The sequence below is a fragment of the Dendrobates tinctorius genome, unplaced genomic scaffold (assembly GCF_039654945.1).
Source record: "Dendrobates tinctorius isolate UK_male_01 unplaced genomic scaffold, ASM3965494v1 ptg000116l, whole genome shotgun sequence".
NCBI classification, from domain to species: domain Eukaryota; kingdom Metazoa; phylum Chordata; class Amphibia; order Anura; family Dendrobatidae; genus Dendrobates; species Dendrobates tinctorius.
In genome coordinates this window covers 26,146,384-26,169,490 of record NW_027361784.1, presented here as the reverse complement: position 1 = coordinate 26,169,490, position 23,107 = coordinate 26,146,384, and the positions used below count along the sequence as shown (strand labels likewise).

Here is a 23,107-nt window from a genome sequence, read left to right as displayed (position 1 = left end):
GCTGTATGAAGCATTATACTGTGTGTGTAGAGGGCGCTGTATGAGGCATTATACTGTGTGTGTAGAGGGCGCTGTATGAGGCATTATACTGTGTGTGTAGAGGGCGCTGTATGGGGCATTATACTGTGTGTGTAGAGGGCGCTGTATGGAGCATTATACTGTGTGTAGAGGGCGCTGTATGGGGCATTATACTGTGTGTAGAGGGCGCTGTGTGGAGCATTATACTGTGTGTATAGAGGGCGCTGTATGGAGCATTATACTGTGTGTATAGAGGGCGCTGTATGAGGCATTATACTGTGTGTGTAGAGGGCGCTGTATGAGGCATTATACTGTGTGTGTAGAGGGCGCTGTATGAGGCATTATACTGTGTGTGTAGAGGGCGCTGTATGGGGCATTATACTGTGTGTGTAGAGGGCGCTGTATGGGGCATTATACTGTGTGTGTAGAGGGCGCTGTATGAGGCATTATACTGTGTGTGTAGAGGGCGCTGTATGAGGCATTATACTGTGTGTGTAGAGGGTGCTGTATGGAGCATTATACTGTGTGTAGAGGGCGCTGTATGGAGCATTATACTGTGTGTAGAGGGTGCTGTATGGAGCATTATACTGTGTGTAGATGGCGCTGTATGGAGCATTATACTGTGTGTAGAGGGCGCTGTATGGAGCATTATACTGTGTGTAGAGGGCGCTGTATGGAGCATTATACTGTGTGTAGAGGGCGCTGTATGGAGCATTATACTGTGTGTATAGAGGGCGCTGTATGGAGCATTATACTGTGTGTAGAGGGCGCTGTATGAGGCATTATACTGTGTGTATAGAGGGCGCTGTATGGAGCATTATACTGTGTGTAGAGGGCGCTGTATGAGGCATTATACTGTGTGTAGAGGGCGCTGTATGGAGCATTATACTGTGTGTAGAGGGCGCTGTATGGAGCATTATACTGTGTGTATAGAGGGCGCTGTATGGAGCATTATACTGTGTGTAGATGGCGCTGTATGAGGCATTATACTGTGTGTGTAGAGGGCGCTGTATGAGGCATTATACTGTGTGTGTAGAGGGCGCTGTATGAGGCATTATACTGTGTGTGTAGAGGGCGCTGTATGAGGCATTATACTGTGTGTGTAGAGGACGCTGTATGGAGCATTATACTGTGTGTGTAGAGGGCGCTGTATGGGGCATTATACTGTGTGTAGAGGGCGCTGTATGGAGCATTATACTGTGTGTGTAGAGGGCGCTGTATGAGGCATTATACTGTGTGTGTAGAGGACGCTGTATGGAGCATTATACTGTGTGTATAGAGGGCGCTGTATGGGACATTATACTGTGTGTAGAGGGCGCTGTATGGGGCATTATACTGTGTGTGTAGAGGGCGCTGTATGAGGCATTATACTGTGTGTGTAGAGGGCGCTGTATGAGGCATTATACTGTGTGTGTAGAGGGCGCTGTATGGAGCATTATACTGTGTGTGTAGAGGGCGCTGTATGGGACATTATACTGTGTGTAGAGGGCGCTGTATGGGGCATTATACTGTGTGTGTAGAGGGCGCTGTATGAGGCATTATACTGTGTGTGTAGAGGGCGCTGTATGGGACATTATACTGTGTGTAGAGGGCGCTGTATGGGGCATTATACTGTGCGTGTAGAGGGCGCTGTATGAGGCATTATACTGTGTGTGTAGAGCGCGCTGTATGAGGCATTATACTGTGTGTGTAGAGGGCGCTGTATGAGGCATTATACTGTGTGTGTAGAGGGCGCTCTATGAGGCATTATACTGTGTGTGTAGAGGGCGCTGTATGAGGCATTATACTGTGTGTGTAGAGGGCGCTGTATGGGGCATTATACTGTGTGTAGAGGGAGCTGTATGGAGCATTATACTGTGTGTATAGAGGGCGCTGTATGGAGCATTATACTGTGTGTAGAGGGCGCTGTATGAGGCATTATACTGTGTGTGTAGATGGCGCTGTATGAGGCATTATACTGTGTGTGTAGAGGGCGCTGTATGAGGCATTATACTGTGTGTGTAGAGGGCGCTGTATGGGGCATTATACTGTGTGTGTAGAGGGCGCTGTATGGGGCATTATACTGTGTGTGTAGAGGGCGCTGTATGAGGCATTATACTGTGTGTGTAGAGGGCGCTGTATGAGGCATTATACTGTGTGTGTAGAGGGTGCTGTATGGAGCATTATACTGTGTGTGTAGGGGGCGCTGTATGGAGCATTATACTGTGTGTAGAGGGCGCTGTATGGAGCATTATACTGTGTGTAGAGGGCGCTGTATGGAGCATTATACTGTGTGTAGAGGGCGCTGTATGGAGCATTATACTGTGTGTAGAGGGCGCTGTATGGAGCATTATACTGTGTGTAGAGGGCGCTGTATGGAGCATTATACTGTGTGTAGAGGGTGCTGTATGGGGCATTATACTGTGTGTGTAGAGGGTGCTGTATGGGGCATTATACTGTGTGTGTAGAGGGCGCTGTATGGGGCATTATACTGTGTGTAGAGGGCGCTGTATGGAGCATTATACTGTGTGTAGAGGGCGCTGTATGGAGCATTATACTGTGTGTATAGAGGGCGCTGTATGGAGCATTATACTGTGTGTAGAGGGCGCTGTATGAGGCATTATACTGTGTGTAGAGGGCGCTGTATGGAGCATTATACTGTGTGTAGAGGGCGCTGTATGGGGCATTATACTGTGTGTAGAGGGCGCTGTATGGAGCATTATACTGTGTGTAGAGGGCGCTGTATGGAGCATTATACTGTGTGTATAGAGGGCGCTGTATGGAGCATTATACTGTGTGTAGAGGGCGCTGTTTGAGGCATTATACTGTGTGTGTAGAGGGCGCTGTATGAGGCATTATACTGTGTGTGTAGAGGGCGCTGTATGAGGCATTATACTGTGTGTGTAGAGGGCGCTGTATGAGGCATTATACTGTGTGTGTAGAGGGCGCTGTATGGAGCATTATACTGTGTGTGTAGAGGGCGCTGTATGGGGCATTATACTGTGTGTAGAGGGCGCTGTATGGAGCATTATACTGTGTGTGTAGAGGGCGCTGTATGAGGCATTATACTGTGTGTGTAGAGGACGCTGTTTGGAGCATTATACTGTGTGTATAGAGGGCGCTGTATGGGACATTATACTGTGTGTAGAGGGCGCTGTATGGGACATTATACTGTGTGTGTAGAGGGCGCTGTATGAGGCATTATACTGTGTGTGTAGAGGGCGCTGTATGAGGCATTATACTGTGTGTGTAGAGGGCGCTGTATGGAGCATTATACTGTGTGTGTAGAGGGCGCTGTATGGGACATTATACTGTGTGTAGAGGGCGCTGTATGGGGCATTATACTGTGTGTGTAGAGGGCGCTGTATGAGGCATTATACTGTGTGTGTAGAGGGCGCTGTATGAGGCATTATACTGTGTGTGTAGAGGGCGCTGTATGAGGCATTATACTGTGTGTGTAGAGGGCGCTCTATGAGGCATTATACTGTGTGTGTAGAGGGCGCTGTATGAGGCATTATACTGTGTGTGTAGAGGGCGCTGTATGGGGCATTATACTGTGTGTAGAGGGAGCTGTATGGAGCATTATACTGTGTGTATAGAGGGCGCTGTATGGAGCATTATACTGTGTATAGAGGGCGCTGTATGGAGCATTATACTGTGTGTAGAGGGCGCTGTATGAGGCATTATACTGTGTGTGTAGATGGCGCTGTATGAGGCATTATACTGTGTGTGTAGAGGGCGCTGTATGAGGCATTATACTGTGTGTGTAGAGGGCGCTGTATGGGGCATTATACTGTGTGTGTAGAGGGCGCTGTATGAGGCATTATACTGTGTGTGTAGAGGGCGCTGTATGAGGCATTATACTGTGTGTGTAGAGGGTGCTGTATGGAGCATTATACTGTGTGTGTAGGGGGCGCTGTATGGAGCATTATACTGTGTGTAGAGGGCGCTGTATGGAGCATTATACTGTGTGTAGAGGGCGCTGTATGGAGCATTATACTGTGTGTAGAGGGCGCTGTATGGAGCATTATACTGTGTGTAGAGGGCGCTGTATGGAGCATTATACTGTGTGTAGAGGGCGCTGTATGGAGCATTATACTGTGTGTAGAGGGTGCTGTATGGGGCATTATACTGTGTGTGTAGAGGGTGCTGTATGGGGCATTATACTGTGTGTGTAGAGGGCGCTGTATGGGGCATTATACTGTGTGTAGAGGGCGCTGTATGGAGCATTATACTGTGTGTAGAGGGCGCTGTATGGAGCATTATACTGTGTGTATAGAGGGCGCTGTATGGAGCATTATACTGTGTGTAGAGGGCGCTGTATGAGGCATTATACTGTGTGTAGAGGGCGCTGTATGGAGCATTATACTGTGTGTAGAGGGCGCTGTATGGGGCATTATACTGTGTGTAGAGGGCGCTGTATGGAGCATTATACTGTGTGTAGAGGGCGCTGTATGGAGCATTATACTGTGTGTATAGAGGGCGCTGTATGGAGCATTATACTGTGTGTGTAGAGGGCGCTGTATGAGGCATTATACTGTGTGTGTAGAGGGCACTGTATGGAGCATTATACTGTGTGTAGAGGGCGCTGTATGGAGCATTATACTGTGTGTGTAGAGGGCGCTGTATGGGGCATTATACTGTGTGTAGAGGGCGCTGTATGGAGCATTATACTGTGTGTAGAGGGCGCTGTATGGAGCATTATACTGTGTGTAGAGGGCGCTGTTTGAGGCATTATACTGTGTGTGTAGAGGGCGCTGTATGAGGCATTATACTGTGTGTGTAGAGGGCGCTGTATGAGGCATTATACTGTGTGTGTAGAGGGCGCTGTATGAGGCATTATACTGTGTGTGTAGAGGGCGCTGTATGGAGCATTATACTGTGTGTGTAGAGGGCGCTGTATGGGGCATTATACTGTGTGTAGAGGGCGCTGTATGGAGCATTATACTGTGTGTATAGAGGGCGCTGTATGGGACATTATACTGTGTGTAGAGGGCGCTGTATGGAGCATTATACTGTGTGTGTAGAGGGCGCTGTATGAGGCATTATACTGTGTGTGTAGAGGGCGCTGTATGAGGCATTATACTGTGTGTGTAGAGGGCACTGTATGGAGCATTATACTGTGTGTGTAGAGGGCGCTGTATGGGACATTATACTGTGTGTAGAGGGCGCTGTATGGGGCATTATACTGTGTGTGTAGAGGGCGCTGTATGAGGCATTATACTGTGTGTGTAGAGGGCGCTGTATGAGGCATTATACTGTGTGTGTAGAGGGCGCTGTATGAGGCATTATACTGTGTGTGTAGAGGGCGCTGTATGAGGCATTATACTGTGTGTGTAGAGGACGCTGTATGGAGCATTATACTGTGTGTATAGAGGGCGCTGTATGGGACATTATACTGTGTGTAGAGGGCGCTGTATGGGGCATTATACTGTGTGTGTAGAGGGCGCTGTATGAGGCATTATACTGTGTGTGTAGAGGGTGCTGTATGGAGCATTATACTGTGTGTAGAGGACGCTGTATGGAGCATTATACTGTGTGTATAGAGGGCGCTGTATGGGACATTATACTGTGTGTAGAGGGCGCTGTATGGGGCATTATACTGTGTGTGTAGAGGGCGCTGTATGAGGCATTATACTGTGTGTGTAGAGGGCGCTGTATGAGGCATTATACTGTGTGTGTAGAGGGCGCTGTATGAGGCATTATACTGTGTGTGTAGAGGGCGCTGTATGAGGCATTATACTGTGTGTGTAGAGGGCGCTGTATGGGGCATTATACTGTGTGTTAGAGGTACTGTACTTAGCATCCTCTTAACCCCATAATAGTCCTTATTGATGCGCTAATGAATCCACTGTGTCTGGAGTGTTTTTGCAGCGCACCCCGGGTGTGAGGATGCTGCGGCCATTGTAATGACTGTAGGGTCGCTGTGAGAGGTGGACAGATCGTGGTTTTGTGCCTGCGGAGAGTTACCTGCCGCTCCGTAAAGTGATACTGACAGAGCTTTTTCCACAACAGACGGTCCTCACTGAGAACCTGCAGATCTGAGGACACTTGGCCCAAGCACACGATATCCCTGCCATCTGTCAGCCGCTGCAGGATGTTGAGTTGCAGACACAAGGGCAGATCTGGTAAGGTCATTCCTTTACCCACAGGCTAAAGAAAGAAGAGACAATGCGATAATCTGCCAGGAATGAGCAGGACAATCACACCACGCTCATTTTTCAGATTTTAAAGTAAAATTCTGCTTTTATTAACATTTCACAGATAATAAAATTCTTCGTACAAAGTTGAGTAACTTTGTAAATACTTTGCTGTGTGTTGTTTGTACTGATTCTGGGTTATTTTATGTAATTTTTTCAATTCCCATTTATAGTTAGTTTCAATATTCTGCTGGTTACCAAGGGAACAGTGTTAGCTCCACCCACAATTAGACACATGACATAAGTAATCTCTGAGGGGAGATCACATGGGATCTGGCCACACGCAGCCAACCCTCCGCCCACCTACACCGGCCAATGGCAGGTCACAGCCTAAGGCCTCATTCACACATCAGTATTTTATGATCAGGCTTTGTCCGCCAAACCCAGGAGAGTCTCCAAAGCACAGGACAGGTGTCAGTCTTTGAATTTTAGTTTTTCTCTGTAAGTTCCACTCCTGGTTTTGGCAGCCAAACACTGATGAAAAATACTGACCAAATACTGACGTGTGAATGAGGCCTAACTGTGAAATTTTCATTTTAGGTCCCACAACGCTCTGCTCTCTCCTAAGAGGACACCAGAAGTCAGAGTTCTTTCTTTTTTTATTTCATTCTTTCCTACTTTCTTTTTTACTTTCTTTGATTCTTTCCTACTTCCTTTCTTTCATTCTTTCCCTCTTTCAGTCTTTCCTATTTCCTTCCTTTCATTATTTCCTACTTTCTCTTCTACTTTCTTTCATTCTCTCTATTTCCTTTCATTGTTTCCTACTTTCTTTCATTCTTTCTAACTTTCTTTCCTTCTTCCTTTCTTTCCTACTTTCATTCTTTCCCTCTTTCTTTCAGTCTTTCCTACTTCCTTTCTCTTTCTTTTCTACTTTCATTCCTACTTTCATTCTTTCCTACTTCCTTTCATTCTTTTCTACTTTCTTTCTTTCTCTCCTATTTCCTTTCATTCTTTCCTACTTTCTTTTTTACTTTCTTTGATTCTTTCCTACTTCCTTTCTTTCCTACTTTCTTTCAATCTTTCCCTCTTTCAGTCTTTCCTATTTCCTTCTTTCCTACTTCCTTTTATTATTTCTTACTTTCATTCTTTCCTACTTTTATTCTTTCTTTAATTTTTTCCTACTTTCATTCTTTATTTCCTACATTCTTTCTTTCATTCTCTCCTATTTCCTTTCATTCTTTCCTACTTTCTTTCTCTTCTACTTTCTTTCTTTCATTCTCTCCTATTTCCTTTCATTGTTTCCTACTTTTATTCTTTCCTACTTTCTTTCATTCTTTCTTACTTTCTTTTCTTCTTCCTTTCTTTCCGACTTTCTTTCATTCTTTCCCTCTTTCTTTCAGTCTATCCTACTTCCTTTCTCTTTCTTTTCTACTTTTATTCCTACTTTCATTCTTTCCTACTTCCTTTCATTCTTTCCTACTTTCTTTCTTTCTCTCCTATTTCCTTTCATTCTTTCCTACTTTCATTCTTTCCTACTTCCTTTTATTATTTCTTACTTTCATTCTTTCCTACTTTCATTCTTTATTTCCTACTTTCTTTCTTTCATTCTTTCCTACTTTATTCTTTCCTACTTTCTTTTTCTTTCTTTATTTCCTACTTTCATTCTCTCCTACTTTCTTTCATTCTCTCCTACTTTCATTATTTCCTACTTTCTTTCCTTCTTTATTTCTTTTCTTTATTTCTTTTTTTGTTTCTTTGCTTGTTTCTTTCCTTAGTTGCGTCCTTCTCTCTAATATGTAATCTATCTAATCGCCTTGATAATTGAGCTTATACATTCCTTTTGGATGTAGTTTGTTTTTCTATCTTACCCTGGTGATCTGGATGTTGTTGAGCTGCTGCTGCCAGTCCAGGATGGTCTCCATTCGGGGAACCCAGAAGTTAATGTTCCCCACCAGCACAGACTTGCCCACTCCTTGCACCAGGTTGCACAGGGACGTGTACAGTGTTTGCAGTAATTCCTTGATCAGACGAATATTCTGCTGATCTCCAAGAACTGCCAGGAAAAAGGGCAAAAGATGAGTAATCAGGAAAGTTTCACGTGAATTAGCTTAATTTCTGATAATTCCCCCCAACTGGTCATGTAACTGTTCTCAGTACCAGATATATCATAAATCACAAATTTATCCTAAAAGTGTATGGTACCAAGGGGCATCCGTGTGCAAAACAGCCTTCACATCCCCCACACCGATTATCGTTGCCATCAACCACTGACATCTTAAAGGGGCAGTCCATACTATCCTCAGTCATGGAGTCATGGGATTCCTAGCAGGTACGGTTCCTTACCTTTCTGTACAACCTTCTCCAGGATGTTCATGTAGTTCTTCTGGGCGATGCCGCTCAGGGACGTTAGCTGGGACTTAGCAATCAGTTCTAAGAGCTGAGGGGAAAGAAGAATATGCGATAATATTACGAAGAGATCAAAAAATGAATTACCAGATAATGAACACAAAGTGGGGTAAATAATTTGCCATGCCCTGGTCCAGATTCCACTTCTACATCAGGCATCTTGGGCACCTCTGCCACTTACTAGACCACAAACCGATATAACATTGAGGCTTATCGATGGTCCAGAACCGCCCAAGATGCCAGGAGCCCAGAAGTGAAGATCAGCTACCACGGAGAACAGGACCAATCAAATTGCTGATAACTAATTGCTATAAATTCCAGCAGGTTTTTGGAAAGTAAGCTGACAACTAATATGGCCTCCATTACCGCGTAGAACGGTGCCGCACTGACAGTTGGCGCCAGGGCTGTACACGTTGCAGTAGTGCCAGTCCTTATTTATTTACTACCAAAACTTCCTGAGATGGGCGACTGGCACGGCCTGATGTCATATGGAAAATAGTCACTTTACGAGCTCCTGTTTACACCCGGCAGCCGCCATCAAGTGTCATCCACCTGCAGCCGTCACTCTGCACAGTCACCGGCATGTGACTGTCACTGGGACACCGGCATCATGACTCAGTGCAGGATCAGGTTCTTTTTCCATCACACAAGCCAGTACAAGAATTACCAGCTGCCAATCTGCCCTGCAACACACCAGCGTGAGGATGGGGCAGATTTATTTAATTTTTTTAAATAATTTTTTTCCTGAACACATTCAATCTTATTTATTTACTCTAGTGACTAAAGAAGAAATAACACAAAACATCAGTGACTAGAACCTTGTGTGTAACCTGCGGAATCTATCGATCAGTCCAAGGTCAGATACATATTACATTACTGATCACATGGTACTGCTATGGAGTCACACAGGGTGCTAGCAGTGGCGAGACCTAAACCTCAAAGATTGCACCTCCCCCCCAAACTCAAAATCTTACTTCCTTCTATATTAACATAATGCTATTTGTATAATCAATAACTACACAAAGAAAAACAGCCTTCAGTGGACCAACATTACAATTTTGCATAGAATACTATCCACCTTAAAGGGAATCTGTCAGTAGGCTTTTTCTTGTAATCTGAGACCAGCATGATGTAGACGCAGAAACCCTGATTTCAGTGATGTGTTACTTACTGGGCTGTGTTTTGCTTTCACTACAATCAGTGTTTTATCAGCAGCAGATTATCACTACACGACTAGGTTCCCTGTGCCTCCTAGTCCAACCACGACCCCCACCACTATTTGCACAGTGTACACAGGAAACTGCCAATCAGTTATGTGGGAGGGGCTATACACAGCTCAGCATTCCGAGCTCTGCTACAGCAGAGTGAAGTTGTAAGGAAGCCTGGTGCAGTAATGTAGTTTAATGTGGAATACAAAGATTTATCAAATCAGACTCTTGGATGGAGTAAAGATCGTTTTACTATATTAGTATATTCCAGAACGTGATGAAATATTGATGGATTTGCTTTTGGCTTTTTCTATTAATGACGCGGATTATGTACCGATTCGTGTCGATCGGCTCAGTTGCGATTTATCATCTCGGCTCGATCAGCCAACAAAACAAGAACTTGTTGTTTTTAGTTTTAACATTTTTTTGTGCACAGATGTTTTCCCCAAGTGCTGTAGAAATACATGCCGAGGGGAAGTGGCATAGACTCTGTCATCTAGAAAAAATCCTATTTCTTCAGCCAGGACCTTCAGTCTTAAAGTTCTCAAGCACCCCTTTAAATGGTTGTTCCTAAAAAAAAACAAAAAACAAGCTATCCATTTTGAGATTCCGTGCTAATAACTGAGACTCCAGCCATTACGACCCCCCAACAATCCCGAGATTGTCACTCTGAAACCCTTAGTACAGGGCAGTTCCGTCTCTCATGGAGCAGAGGTGCCGATGCTCAGACTCTGCTCCATTTATTTTTCATGGGACTGCTGGAGATACCCGACAACAACGCTTGATTATTTTCAGCAGTCCCATAGATAATGAATGGAGGGAAAGTTGATCATCCATCCATCTGCTCCATTAAAGATGGGAATGCAGAACCTGATTTGGGGCTTTCAGAGCCCTGATCTTGGGATCGCTAGAAGTTCCAGAAATCAGCAAGTTGTCCGCTAATATAAATTTGCTAAAATTAACCCTTTACAACCTTTGCTGTTTTGCCTCTAGTCAAAACTTTAAACCATTAAAGTGTCGGCTATAGACTCGCCATTTAGAAGTGGATGAGAATCACCTCTCGATTACCATTTCTAACATTTTTGTACAGAATATGGGAAGTCAAGACATGAAGACGCCGACAGCCAGTTACACGTCTCATTCCTCCATGGACGAACCTGGAGAAATCTTTTGGTTGGAGTTATCCCTTAAGCATAAAAAAAGCAATGGGTTTGTGACAAGCGCATTAATTTCCAGATGTAAAATAATACTATTTGTGGTCACGTATGGCCAAATGATGAGGTGAGTAGTGAAAGGGGTGCCTGTTGTATGACAAAACCTTTTTATATCAGATTATTAGTTTTAGTCACAATTACTTTATTGTTTACCTTAGAAAAACAAACATAAACTTGGTATTATAAAGCCTGAGATCATCCTTGCTCGCGGTTATATGGAAAAGCAGATTACGGTATGTTATATATAGATGACATCACCGTAAGTGATGTCATCTGCCACAAGAGGCAGAGATTCTCCTTCCCTACCCTGTTTCAGTCCTTAGCCTTTCATATAACAGATTTATATAACTAGTAAGGATTGCCCATGATTGACCACCTCTTTCTCACATTTTCCTAGCCTCGGAGAATTATTATACATGGCTATCTAGTGGATCTATTCTCGTTACTCACTTAGTCAGTCTCCACATAACTTTTTTACGACATGGTAATACCCATTGGTACCAATGGAACTTACTCTCTAAAAGTGGTAAAAGGTCATGCTTTGAGGTGTAAATATCAGGTGAAAATTTTACTCATTCCCACCCCCACGAGCCAGAACTTAACTTTATACAGAATATTATTCACTAGCCATATATTAAGATGCCCTTGTCTATTCTGCAGCCTAGATAAAGGAACAGCTGCTTCTAAATGGTTAATCTGAAAGAGGAGGACACAACTGCTTCTAAAGGATGAATCTAGCAGAAGAGGAAATAGCTACTAGTTCAGGATTAATCTACTATGGAGAAAAACTCTAAAGAATCATCCCTGTTCTAAAGGATTTATCGGTCTTCACTATGTACACATGAATCGCACAGCAGATATTTACCCTTGTAACCGTACTTTTTCTTCCCTCCTGCTGCTGCATAATACATAGGAATCCAACTTACATTGCTTAATATATCACTACATCAAGTTGGCAGAAGGACAGCAGCACAGATCTCCCTTTTTAAACACAGTTTTCCCCTTCCCAGCTCAGAGACAGGAAGTCTCCTAAAGCTGTCAAGTAAGTGAAACAGCGGAGAGCCCGACTTTAGCTTTCCTTTAGTAAAGGGCCAGAGTTTTTATTACTAAATTAGTGAAGACATTTTTTACTTTTTTTTTAATCTTTAAATCTTAGAGATATTGATAAATTTTGGTCTCATGAAGTTTCCCAGGAGGTGATAAGTTTTCTTTAAAGTTTTACAGAACAGAGCTGCAGTCGATCAGCAGCTGTTCCTTCTTCACAGAAAACGTAGAAATTGGTCAATTCATATAAGCAGATGACGTTTACAACGAGTTTCATCCCATAAAAACAAAACTTTCCATATGCTACCTGTACTGTACCCGGGTCCGATTCCCACCGGGGCCAACATCTACATAGAATTTGTATGTTCTCCCTGTGATTGGGTGGGTCAATGTAATTTGCCACAGCGCTTGAGATAAGAGTTTGAAACTTTTTGAGAGTTTTTATAAAAAGCTAAGTTTCTATTAGGACTACACAAGAAAAAAAAGGGCAACTAAGTAGGCGAAGGAAGTAAAAGTAAGCCGTCTTCTGCTCACAGCACAGCTTATATGACAGTCCCTGTGATTTATAACCCGTCCGGTCCCGCTGCCAACACACATGGTATTCTTGTTTTTGTAAAGAATACACAAAGCGTCTGGTTACTCTGTGCGATTACACAGATGCTCCTACGTTGGCACACAGACATCTCTGTAAATTACATTTTATTTGGGCCTGCCAAGACCAAAGTAAATATTATTATGGAAAATGCCGGGGCAAGAATAATATTTGCCCCTGACCTATATTCGGGGCATTTTACACAACACATTAAAATAGTCAACAAATGTCCCCGTGATTTGGCCAACACAGGGGTCCATACTTCAAAGTTAGAAACCCAGTGCCAGGTTACTTCGTGTCCCCCAGCTTCATAGTTGCACCCAGGACCATGGTGCCCAAAAGGTCCCCTCTGCCGCCTAACTGGACACCAACATGGCACGTGATAGATAAGGGGACCTTTTACAGAATTTTCACAGTTGCCCTGGCCAGTAATGAAAGAAAATAATGTATCTAAATAGAAAGATTTCCTCATAAATTTTTCCGATACTTACTCGTACAACATAATTGAATCTTCGAGAGTCCAAGATGGCAGTGGAGAAGTCTAAGTGGTTGAAAGCCTCGCCCAGAGTACAATATCCATGGCGCTGTAGGAACAAAGGAGGTTTAGATGGTGGCTAATTTTTTAAAACACCTGCTAGGACATTTTATTTATCCAAGTTCCTTGCAATGTGTTATATTCCTGTATACTTTATACCTTGACCCTGTCACATGCAGCCCTCAATCACATTATTGGGACAGGTCACTGCCTTCCACAAAATCAAGACGCTTCTCTCCTGTTGATGTCGTCATTCCCATCAAATTATTAGCGGTAAAGTCTTGCACCCCGTCTCCTTTATGACAATGCTCCTTTTCTAAACTGCCTAGTTCTCAATCACTCGGTCCTCGGTCACTGACTTTTACAAAAATCAACATACTCTTCTTCTGTTCACACTATGATTCTTAGGATCCAATAAACTGCTACTTTTTTTAACCTCCCATTTTGGATACTTGACTTATGTCCTGCATCCCTCCATTAATTATGTGATTGAATGGGTCACTGCCTGCTGCAATATCAACACACTCCTTTTAAGTCAATATAATCCTTCCTTTGAGCATAAGGGCCTCAATTCATCAAGAATTTCATGCCAGTCTTGATGAGGGGGCGTGCTAGAGTCAGATGTTCCTGATTCATTTAGAGGCTCCCACCATCCAGCTCTCGCCTCTTCATGAAGAAGGAACATCTGACGAGTGGCAACTTTAGTAAGGTTACTGGCGTAAGGAACGCCACCCCCTTTGTCAGAAATTGGATGAGCTGTGGCGTCATGCCCCCCTGCTGCACCCATTTTGGCAGAGCTGGGTAAAACTGGCGTGAAAATGTCAAAAGTCGCAATTTTTTTGGTGTAACTCTACATTGCGCAATGATTTAGCTACTTTTTCAAAGCAATTTTAAGTCAGAATTGCTTTGATAAATTGAAGCTTTGGCTGAAAACTGTTCTATTCCCACTGACTTCATGACACTGCATAATAAAATAATCATATAAGGGTCACTACTTCCTACAAGATCAGTACACTCTTCTTCTTCTGTTGCTTTCAGTATTCTCAGGATCTCATTGGATCGGGCGTGTTATATCCCCCTCCTGTATCGTGAAACAGCCCTTTTCACATTCTGCAGTATCCTCATTAAAAGAAAAATCAGAAGTGAGCAGGTCACTGCCTCCTACATACTCAACACACTCCTATCTCGCTGCTGTCATTCTTCCTATGATCTGATAGTCTACAGGTTATGCACAATGTAAATGGAGCTTTAAAAAAAAAAAAAAATACAGTTATGTAACCCAAAATCCCCCCCCGACCATGTTCGTACCTCTTTGGTGCTCCCTTTGTGCACATAGATCCACTTCTCTGGGTAAAAATCTGTTTGTGAAAGAAAATAGGAATCAGAAATTGGTAGAGAAAGAAGACCAAAGCCCAAATCATTATTTGATGTTTCCCCATATGAAGCCCGTTCTTCCCTCTACAGTCATGGCGAAAAGTTTTGAGAATGACACAAATATTAATTTTTACAAAGTCTACTGCTTCATTTTTTCTAATGGCAATTTGCATATACTCCAGAATGTTATAAAGAGTGATCAGCTTAACAGCAATTACTTGCAAAGTCAATATTTGCCTAGAAAATGAACTTTATCCCCCAAAACACATTTCAACATCATTGCAGCCCTGTCTTAAAAGGACCAGCTAACATCGTTTCAGTGATTGCTCCATTAACACAGGTGTGGGTGTTGATGAGGACAGGGCTGGAGATCAATCTGTCATGATTAAGTAAGAATGACACCACTGGACACTTTAAAAGGAGGCTGGTGCTTGGCATCATTGTTTCTCTTCTGTTAACCATGGTTATCTCTAAAGAAACACATGCAGTCATCATTGCACTGCACAAAAATGGCCTAACAGGGAAGAGTATCGCAGCTAGAAAGATTGCACCTCAGTCAGCAATCTATCACATCATCAAGAACTTCAAGGAGAGAGGTTCCCTTGTTGCCAAAAAGGCTCCAGGGCGCCCAAGAAAGACCAACAAGCGCCAGGACCGTCTCTTAAAAGTGTTTCAGCTGCGGGATCGGGCTACCAGCAGTGCAGAGCTTGCTCAGGAATGGCAGCAGGCAGGTGTGAGTGCATCTGCACGCACTGTGAGGCGGAGACTCTTGGAGCAAGGCCTGGTCTCAAGGAGGGCAGCAAAGAAGCCACTTCTCTCCAGGAAAAACATCATGGACAGACTGATATTCTGCAAGAGGTACAGGGAGTGGACTGCTGAGGACTGGGGTAAAGTCATTTTCTCTGATGAACCCCCTTTTCGATTGTTTGGGACATCTGGAAAACGGCTTATTCGGAGAAGACCAGGTGAGCGCTACCACCAGTCTTGTCTCATGCGAACTGTCAAGCATCCTGAAACCATTCATGTGTGGGGTTGCTTCTCAGCCAAGGGAATGGGCTCTCTCTCAGTCTTGCCTAAAAACACAGCCATGAATAAAGAATGGTACCAGAATGTCCTCCAAGAGCAACTTCTCCCAACCGTCCAAGAGCAGTTTGGCGATCAACAATGCCTTTTTCAACATGATGGAGCACCTTGCCATAAAGCAAAGGTGATAACTAAATGGCTCAGGGAACAAAACATAGAGATTTTGGGACCATGGCCTGGAAACTCCCCAGATCTTAATCCCATTGAGAACTTGTGGTCAATCATCAAGAGACGGGTGGACAAACAAAAACCTTCAAATTCAGACAAAATAAAAGCATTGATTTTGCAAGAATGGACTGCTATCAGTCAGGATTTGATCCAGAAGTTGATTGAGAGCATGCCAGGGAGAATTGCTGAGGTCCTGAAGAAGAAGGGTCAACACTGCAAATATTGACTTGCTGCATTAACTCATTCTAACTGTCAATATAACCTTTTGCTACTCATAATATGATTGCAATTATATTTCTGTATGTGATAAAAACATCTGACAAACACACATAAAAACCAGAGGCCAGCAGATCATGTGAAAATATAATATTTGTGTCATTCTCTAAACTTTTGGCCATGACTGTAGACTAGAACAATGTATCAGTCCTATTCCCGCCACTATAATGGACCTCTGTGCGGAGATGTGATACGGTCACTGCCACTTACATTGTGTCTTTGTGTTGTTGTTGAGAAAGTCCTTCTTTCTCTTCTTGGCAGCGATGTCGTAGTTCAGGTTAGTAACGAGGTTCTCCTTATTGTTCTCCTTATTGTTCTCCTCCTGGCAATAACTGGAAAGACACCAGAATCTATCAGACCTAACCGTCATCCAGGATTACAAAGAAAAGCTGTTTTCTTCTAGAAATAGCGCCACTTTTTATTTTAAGTCTGCATGTGGTATTGCAGCTCAACAATGGAGCTGAGCTGCAATACCACATTGTACCTGGGAAGAAGTGTGGCGCTACTTCGTTACATATAACAGAAACTTGCACAGCTTTCTAATATATTTTATACCTCTGTTTTAAAGATCTCTGCTTGCTGTCAGTGACTGGCTAAATATTTAGCTTATAACCGAGAGGCAAAAAAAACAAAAAAAAACCTGTACCTTGCTATAACTGCACCCATTGTAGACAGTGCTCTGTGAGCTACACACGGCCGCAGCATGTTTGTCCTGAACTTGCTACAACGTATCAGTGAAGGTAAAATGTGTTATCCGTGTTGTTTCATGACGGATTGTCCATCCTGGATACAAATAGGTCGCGTTCACACAATGCTGTTCCCATGTGTTATTTTGCCCCAATTTTCCAAAAATGCAATAAAATTGCTGCTTTTTTTTTTTTTTTTGACAAAAAATACACAATTTGCCAAAGCAGCCTTACAGCTGTAATGAGTATTCCTTGTGTGGGTTAAAGGGGTTGTCCAGAACTTTAACATTGATGGTCTATCCTTAGAATAGGTCACCAATGTCTGATTGGTGAGGGTCCGACACCCAACGCCAGCGCTGATCAGCCGTTCCCGGTGTCGGCCAAAACTGCTCAGTTGCGTAGCTGAACAGCGCCGTCTACTGTATAGTGGCCACAGGCAGGTACTGCACATCCGCCACCTGTTCAAATTAATAGGGGGGATGTGCAGTACCTAGTCGTGGCCACTATTCCGTCAGTGGCGCTGCAGCTGAACAGTTCAGGGCGCCGCTAACATCGGGAACAACTGATCCGCGGAGGTAACGGGTGTTGCACCCCCACCGATCAGGCATTGATCCTGAGGACAGGCCATCAATGTTACAGTCCCAGACAACACCTTTAATGTATCAAGAGCCTTCCCATTCACTGACAGCTAGCAGACAGCTTGAAACTGCTAAGTAGATGATGCACAAGGTATATTAAAAAAAATTGCAGAACATACTAGGAATCCAAATAATCACTGTATTAGGAGAGTTCTGCAACTTTTTTTTTAATAGACATTTTAGTCATTCCTAAAGATTTCTGCTTGTTGTCAGTGAATGGAAACCGTCACGTCTGCTAGTATTAATGTTTTTTTTATGGTCACGGACAGGATTTTACGACCTCACAGTTATGGATTCGCTCCTTAGTAGACGTCAGACTTGTTTTGTAAAGTAAGAGAGCACATATAGTGTTAAAGTCTCCCGGTAGGATATGGATACCGGGGCGCGGGATTGGTGCCAGGCGACGGCTCAGGAACCTGTGTAGGGCACAGTGACTCACGGTGCGGGAATACAGGGCAAAACAATGCGTAGCTGTATACAGACAAGCCTCAGCAGGCAGATGTAGCAGAGCTGAGATGGCGCCTACTGCTACAGACTAGTCGCTAGCTTAAAGCGACAGTGTCACAAAACTACCTCCTGCCCAAAGTTTGCGCCACATAGGGGCGTCTCATAAATGTCCTTATGGTGCTACTTTAAAGGGCCAGAAGGTTGCCCGCGGGCAAGTCCAGGAGAGAAACAATATGTGATGCCAAGGTTGCAATCAAACCTTCCACTTGTGGGGGGGAAGTCGAGAGCGCAGTTGCCCTATGCTGTACGTCACATCATGATTGTGGGGGTCCTGGCTCTGATTTTGCGCTGGCGGAGGCCCAGGAAGTTGTTTTGGGGGTGGCAGATATTTACTGCGTGGATTGGACATAGTGGCATAGCACGGAGGGGGCCGCTCGGGAAGTCAAATTCTTTTGTGCAAAATTTCAAAAGGAAAAAAAAAAAGTGCTGTTTTCTGAAACTTTGCACTCATAACACTAAAAGAGCATTAATCTGCTCTAAAGCGGGCATTTTTTTTTTCTTTTAAAGGGGCATTACTCCTGGGATACTCCCTTTGCCCTGAGTGCTGGCGAGCCATGGTGTGCCACTGCAATGGCATATTGTATTATCAGATCAGCCCACGTAATGCCCCTTTAAATGTGCACTTACACCTCTATTTGACCCACCATTATCCACCGGCCCCAATGCAAAATCTGTCACTTTGCCCTTCACCTATCATCGGCCATTTATCAAATCTTCTTATGTGAAAAAGGGGTCTTTGGGACCCCTAAAACACCCACCACACCGTCTAGCTACACCCCTGGTGACCCCACAACTGCCAACTGAGGGGGATGTGAAGGTCGGCATTATTATGGCATGTGTATAATGTAATAAATATGTGGGTTCCCTTTAATTACCTGGAATGGTTCCTACAGTCCTAAAAAGGATCAGAATAATCGCAGATGAATTGTTCTGTTATTCCAAGCATTGCCCAACCATAGGTTGCATAAGAGGGAAAATGAGCGGCGAGATGTCGGAGCCAGATGCATTTCTGAAAGGATTGCACGTCCCGCGTATAATGCCGCTTCTGTAGGGTATTGTATGGGCAAGGTCGTGGTGCCTGCCTGAAAAGCACTTGTGAGGCAGATCCATCACACCACAAAAGACAGGCGGAGGGAGTTCATTAATTCATTCCAACAAATAGCAAAAGAGAAAAACAGCACTGCGTATAAAATGTCATTAGAGGTTAAGTTATATCAGAGAAACAGGTTACTCGTGGAAATGGGTCGAACTGCAATACCAGGCTCAGTCTATAAGCAAAAGTGGCGCTGTTTCTGGAATAAGATGTTTTTCACACACATACACCCTCTGCTTGAAACCAAGCAATTCCTACCATTATGACCACCATTACAGCTACAAAAAAGGTTGTCATCCAGCTTTCCCTGGGGACTGAATGACGTATCTGTATATATATCATTCAGGTAACTGGAGAGATGGACAAAGACCCCCAAAAAGAGATTTAATGGCAGCATCAGGGTAGTCGTTCTCTCCTTTTTCATAGTTACCAACAGCTTGGCATGTTTAAGTCCAAACCCAACCTCACCTCTGCCCATTCCAGGACCTCCCCTGCTTATCCCAGGACCTCCTCTGACTATCTCAACCACACCTCTGCCTATCCCATGACCTCCCCTGCCTATCCCAGGACCTCCCCTGCCCATCTCAGGACCTCCCCTGACTATCCCATCCCCACCTCTGCCTATCTCATGACCTGCCCTGCCCATCCCCGGTCCTGCCCTGCCCATCCCAGGACCTCCCCTGTACATCCCAGGACCTCCCCTGACTATCTCAACCCCACCTCTGCCCATTCCAGGACCTCCTGTGCTTATCCCAGGACCTCACCTGCCCATCTCAAGACCTCCCCTGACTATCTCAACCGCACCTCTGCCTATCCCATGACCTGCCCTGTCCATCCCTGGACCTCCCCTGCCTATCCCAAGGCCTCCCCTGCCCATCTCAGGACTTCCCTTGACTATCTCAACCCCACCTCTGCCTATCCCATGACCTGCCCTACCCATCCCCGGTCCTGCCCTGCCCATCCCAGGACCTCCCCTGCACATCCCAGGACCTCCCCTGACTATCTCAACCCCACCTCTGCCTATCCCATGACCTGCCCTGCCCATCCCCGGTCCTGCCCTGCCCATCCCAGGACCTCCCCTGCACATCCCAGGACCTCCCCTGACTATCTCAACCCCACCTCTGCATATCTCATGACCTCCCCTGCCCATCCCTGGTCCTGCCCTGCACATCCCAGGACCTCACCTGCACATCCCAGGACCTCACCTGCACATCCCAGGACCTCCCTTGACTATCTCAACGCCACCTCTGCCTATCTCATGACCTCCCCTGCCCATCCCCGGTCCTGCCCTGCACATCCCAGGACCTCACCTGCACATCCCAGGACCTCCCCTGCTTATCCCAGAACCTCCTCTGCTCATCCCAGGTTCTCCCTCACCAGTCTAGGGAGTTACCCTGCGATTCCTGGAAATACCCCAACTCTGTCACAAGGTTTTCATAAACCCCTCCACCTTTCGGACCAGGGAATCCAGAACAGTCGGAATCTTCGCTTTACTAGAAAGAGGAAGTGGAAAGATTGTGACTGACCCATGTCACGTCTTACGCAAACGGAGGCGCTCGAGGCACCAAAGAGACAAGTAATCATCCGAGACACAAAACTCTATAAATATCATGTTATGTAGCCATGAAATCATTTGCACCACTGCAAAAAATGCTCCATTCTGGGACTTGTAGTTCAACAATGCAAAACAAAACGACCAATTAAAGTTGTATTGTGATTTTCGTAAAACTAACCTTGCTCTTTGATCGCCTGCCATGGAGACAGATTGAGAAGACGTTCTTTATCACCTTCTAGACCCTTAATTCCTTACAGAATAGTTCTGTGTTTTTCTGCCATCACATATATATTTTTTCCCTTTTTCTAGATCTCTGCTTAATGCCAGTGAATAGAAACCTTCCTGTTTACATCCAATAACCGACACAGTGAGGTCTTGTCACAATTGTACCCAGTCCAGACAATGCTCTGTGAGCTAAACATCCTTCGCCAAAGCTGCACTGATACATTGTAACAAACAATAAGGACAGGAGACAGATTTGTTCTTCAAATGTTGTTATAAAAAAATCCCTCGCCTTTTCCTTTATTAAAACATTGAATATATTAGAACGTGTAAACCCAAGTGATTCCCTGATCTCAAGAGCTTACAGTCTAAATGTATTTAAAGGGGTTGTCTGAAACTAGAAAAACAAGGCAGCTTTTTTTTTTTTCCGAAACAGTGCCACCCCTGACTATGGGCTGTATGTGGTATTGCAGTTGGACTCCATTGACTTAATGGGACTGAATTGCAATACCTGACACAACCCACTACTACAGAGGGCGCTATTTTTAAAGGAAACCAGCCATTTTTGTTCTAATCCTGGATAACCCCCTTACTTGCTTTTGTTAGGATGTTACGTCATCTCCAGAGGGAAACTGTTAAAGTTTTTGGACAATTGTCATTATTAGGCCGGGGTCAGACGTGTGTGTGTGTGCAATGTGAGAAACTCACGCGAGTCTCGCGCATCAATACCTGGCACTGCAACTGGCACTCGGACTGGAGTGTGCGGCTGCATAGAAAGACATGCAGCCACACACTCCGCTCCCGAGTGCCGGCGGCAGTGCTGGGAATTGATGTGCGAGAATCGCGTGAGTTTCTCACATTGCACACGCAAGTGTGGCCCCGGCCTTCGGGCATATATTCCGCAGGGTCCTATCTCTGGGACCCCCGCCTGTCATCATATTGAATGTGAGCTATAGAAACATTTTGGGGGCGCTTCACTATATTCATTGCATATAATAAGTTAGACGTAGATTCACATTCGCCGTGAAAACATTGGCGCAATGTCATTCTAAGATCCGGAGGCCGTCGCCGCATACGCGGAGTACACAGGGTGACGACAGCTGCCAACCCTTCTGGGCAATGTCACCCTGACTGTGATGTGCCAGGAATTCTGTTGATGATTGCTCTATCGCCTCCCACAGGGCAGATGGGGACATTGCAGGTCACATGCTTTTCCGAAGGGAAACAAAAACAACCTAGGCGGGCATGGCTGAGATCAGCGGGAAGAAACAGATATCTGGAAAGCTCCATCCAGCCAAGTCACTGTTTACATTGCCTTAATATAGATCAGGAAGCCGCTGCCGCGCCAACCCACGGCCGAGCATGCTGAGACTTGTAGTACTGTGTCTATTCTACCCCCACTAATACAGCATAGCTGCATTGCACCAAACTGATACAGTGTACTCTCCTCTTTCCAACCTGTGGTGGCTCTCTAGCTGTTGCAAAACTACAACTCCCAGCGAGCCCCGATGGGCATGTTAGGGGTTGTATCCATCCTTTATGGTCGATACATCCCTTTTGTTTATTTTTTAGATCGCAAGCCCTTAGGAACACGGAGAGCGATCCCTTGTGCGATGTAGAATTAGTAACGTTGTTTACTTAATACGAATAAACAAGTGTCGGAATGTAGCAGAGTGTAAACAATGCAGATAATAATAATAATAATAATCTTTATTTATATAGCGCCAACATATTCCACAGCGCATCACAATTCAACAGATCCGAAGGTCTCAAAAACGAATCCGGCTCTGCTACATTGCCGTACGGATCAAACTGGATTTTTCTACGTAGGACGGATTTTACTGACCTGTTAATGTCACCGACGAAGTTACTGTGTTCCTCCAGGAACCTTTTCCATCCATCCTCAGTCTTCACCCAGTTCTGGCCAGGAGACCTCCAATCCTGTCCTAGGAAAGGCATGGTCCTTTGTGATACGCGCTATTGTCCTGGCGATCGGCTGCTTTGTGGCGCCTCTGTCTGCGGTGTTCTCTCTCTGCTGTTCCCAGCTTGTTCTTGGCTATTTATAGTCGGGGCTTTGTTGCCGGAAGTTTCAGGCCCGGCCTCCATCGCTGACATGTGGCTTTGTTTATACCTCAGCTTTGTTATTGCAAAATTTGGAAACTCAATCGTTAGGCTGCGTCCTGAGAGCAACAGCTGCAGCCCCGTCCGCACCAACATCCCCCCCCCTCACCTTCCCACATCTTCCTCAGGTGAAGCCCACCACCACCACTCCTGTATTTTCCCCTAATTCTGGAAATTCATGGAACTGAAACATTAACCCTTGCACAGCTGACTCGCCGTGTAAACAGGAACATAATCGCGGTGTCACA

At 44.8% G+C, this 23,107-nt stretch overlaps 1 protein-coding gene across 1 annotated transcript in view; it reads right to left on the bottom strand.

Annotated features, from left to right (window-relative positions):
* FBXO32 (F-box protein 32) overlaps window positions 1-22,831 on the bottom strand; it is a 46,297-nt gene extending 23,466 nt beyond the window's left edge. Inside the window, exons 1-7 of the mRNA XM_073590286.1 lie at window positions 22,585-22,831; window positions 16,248-16,369; window positions 14,445-14,494; window positions 13,093-13,185; window positions 8,481-8,574; window positions 8,006-8,190; window positions 5,968-6,150 (exon numbers count right to left, since the gene is read on the bottom strand). Of these exons, the coding sequence (XP_073446387.1) occupies window positions 5,968-6,150; window positions 8,006-8,190; window positions 8,481-8,574; window positions 13,093-13,185; window positions 14,445-14,494; window positions 16,248-16,369; window positions 22,585-22,697 (840 nt within the window). The 5' untranslated portion in view covers window positions 22,698-22,831. The remainder of the gene's footprint in view (window positions 1-5,967; window positions 6,151-8,005; window positions 8,191-8,480; window positions 8,575-13,092; window positions 13,186-14,444; window positions 14,495-16,247; window positions 16,370-22,584) is intronic.
* Window positions 22,832-23,107: the final 276 nt, after the last annotated feature.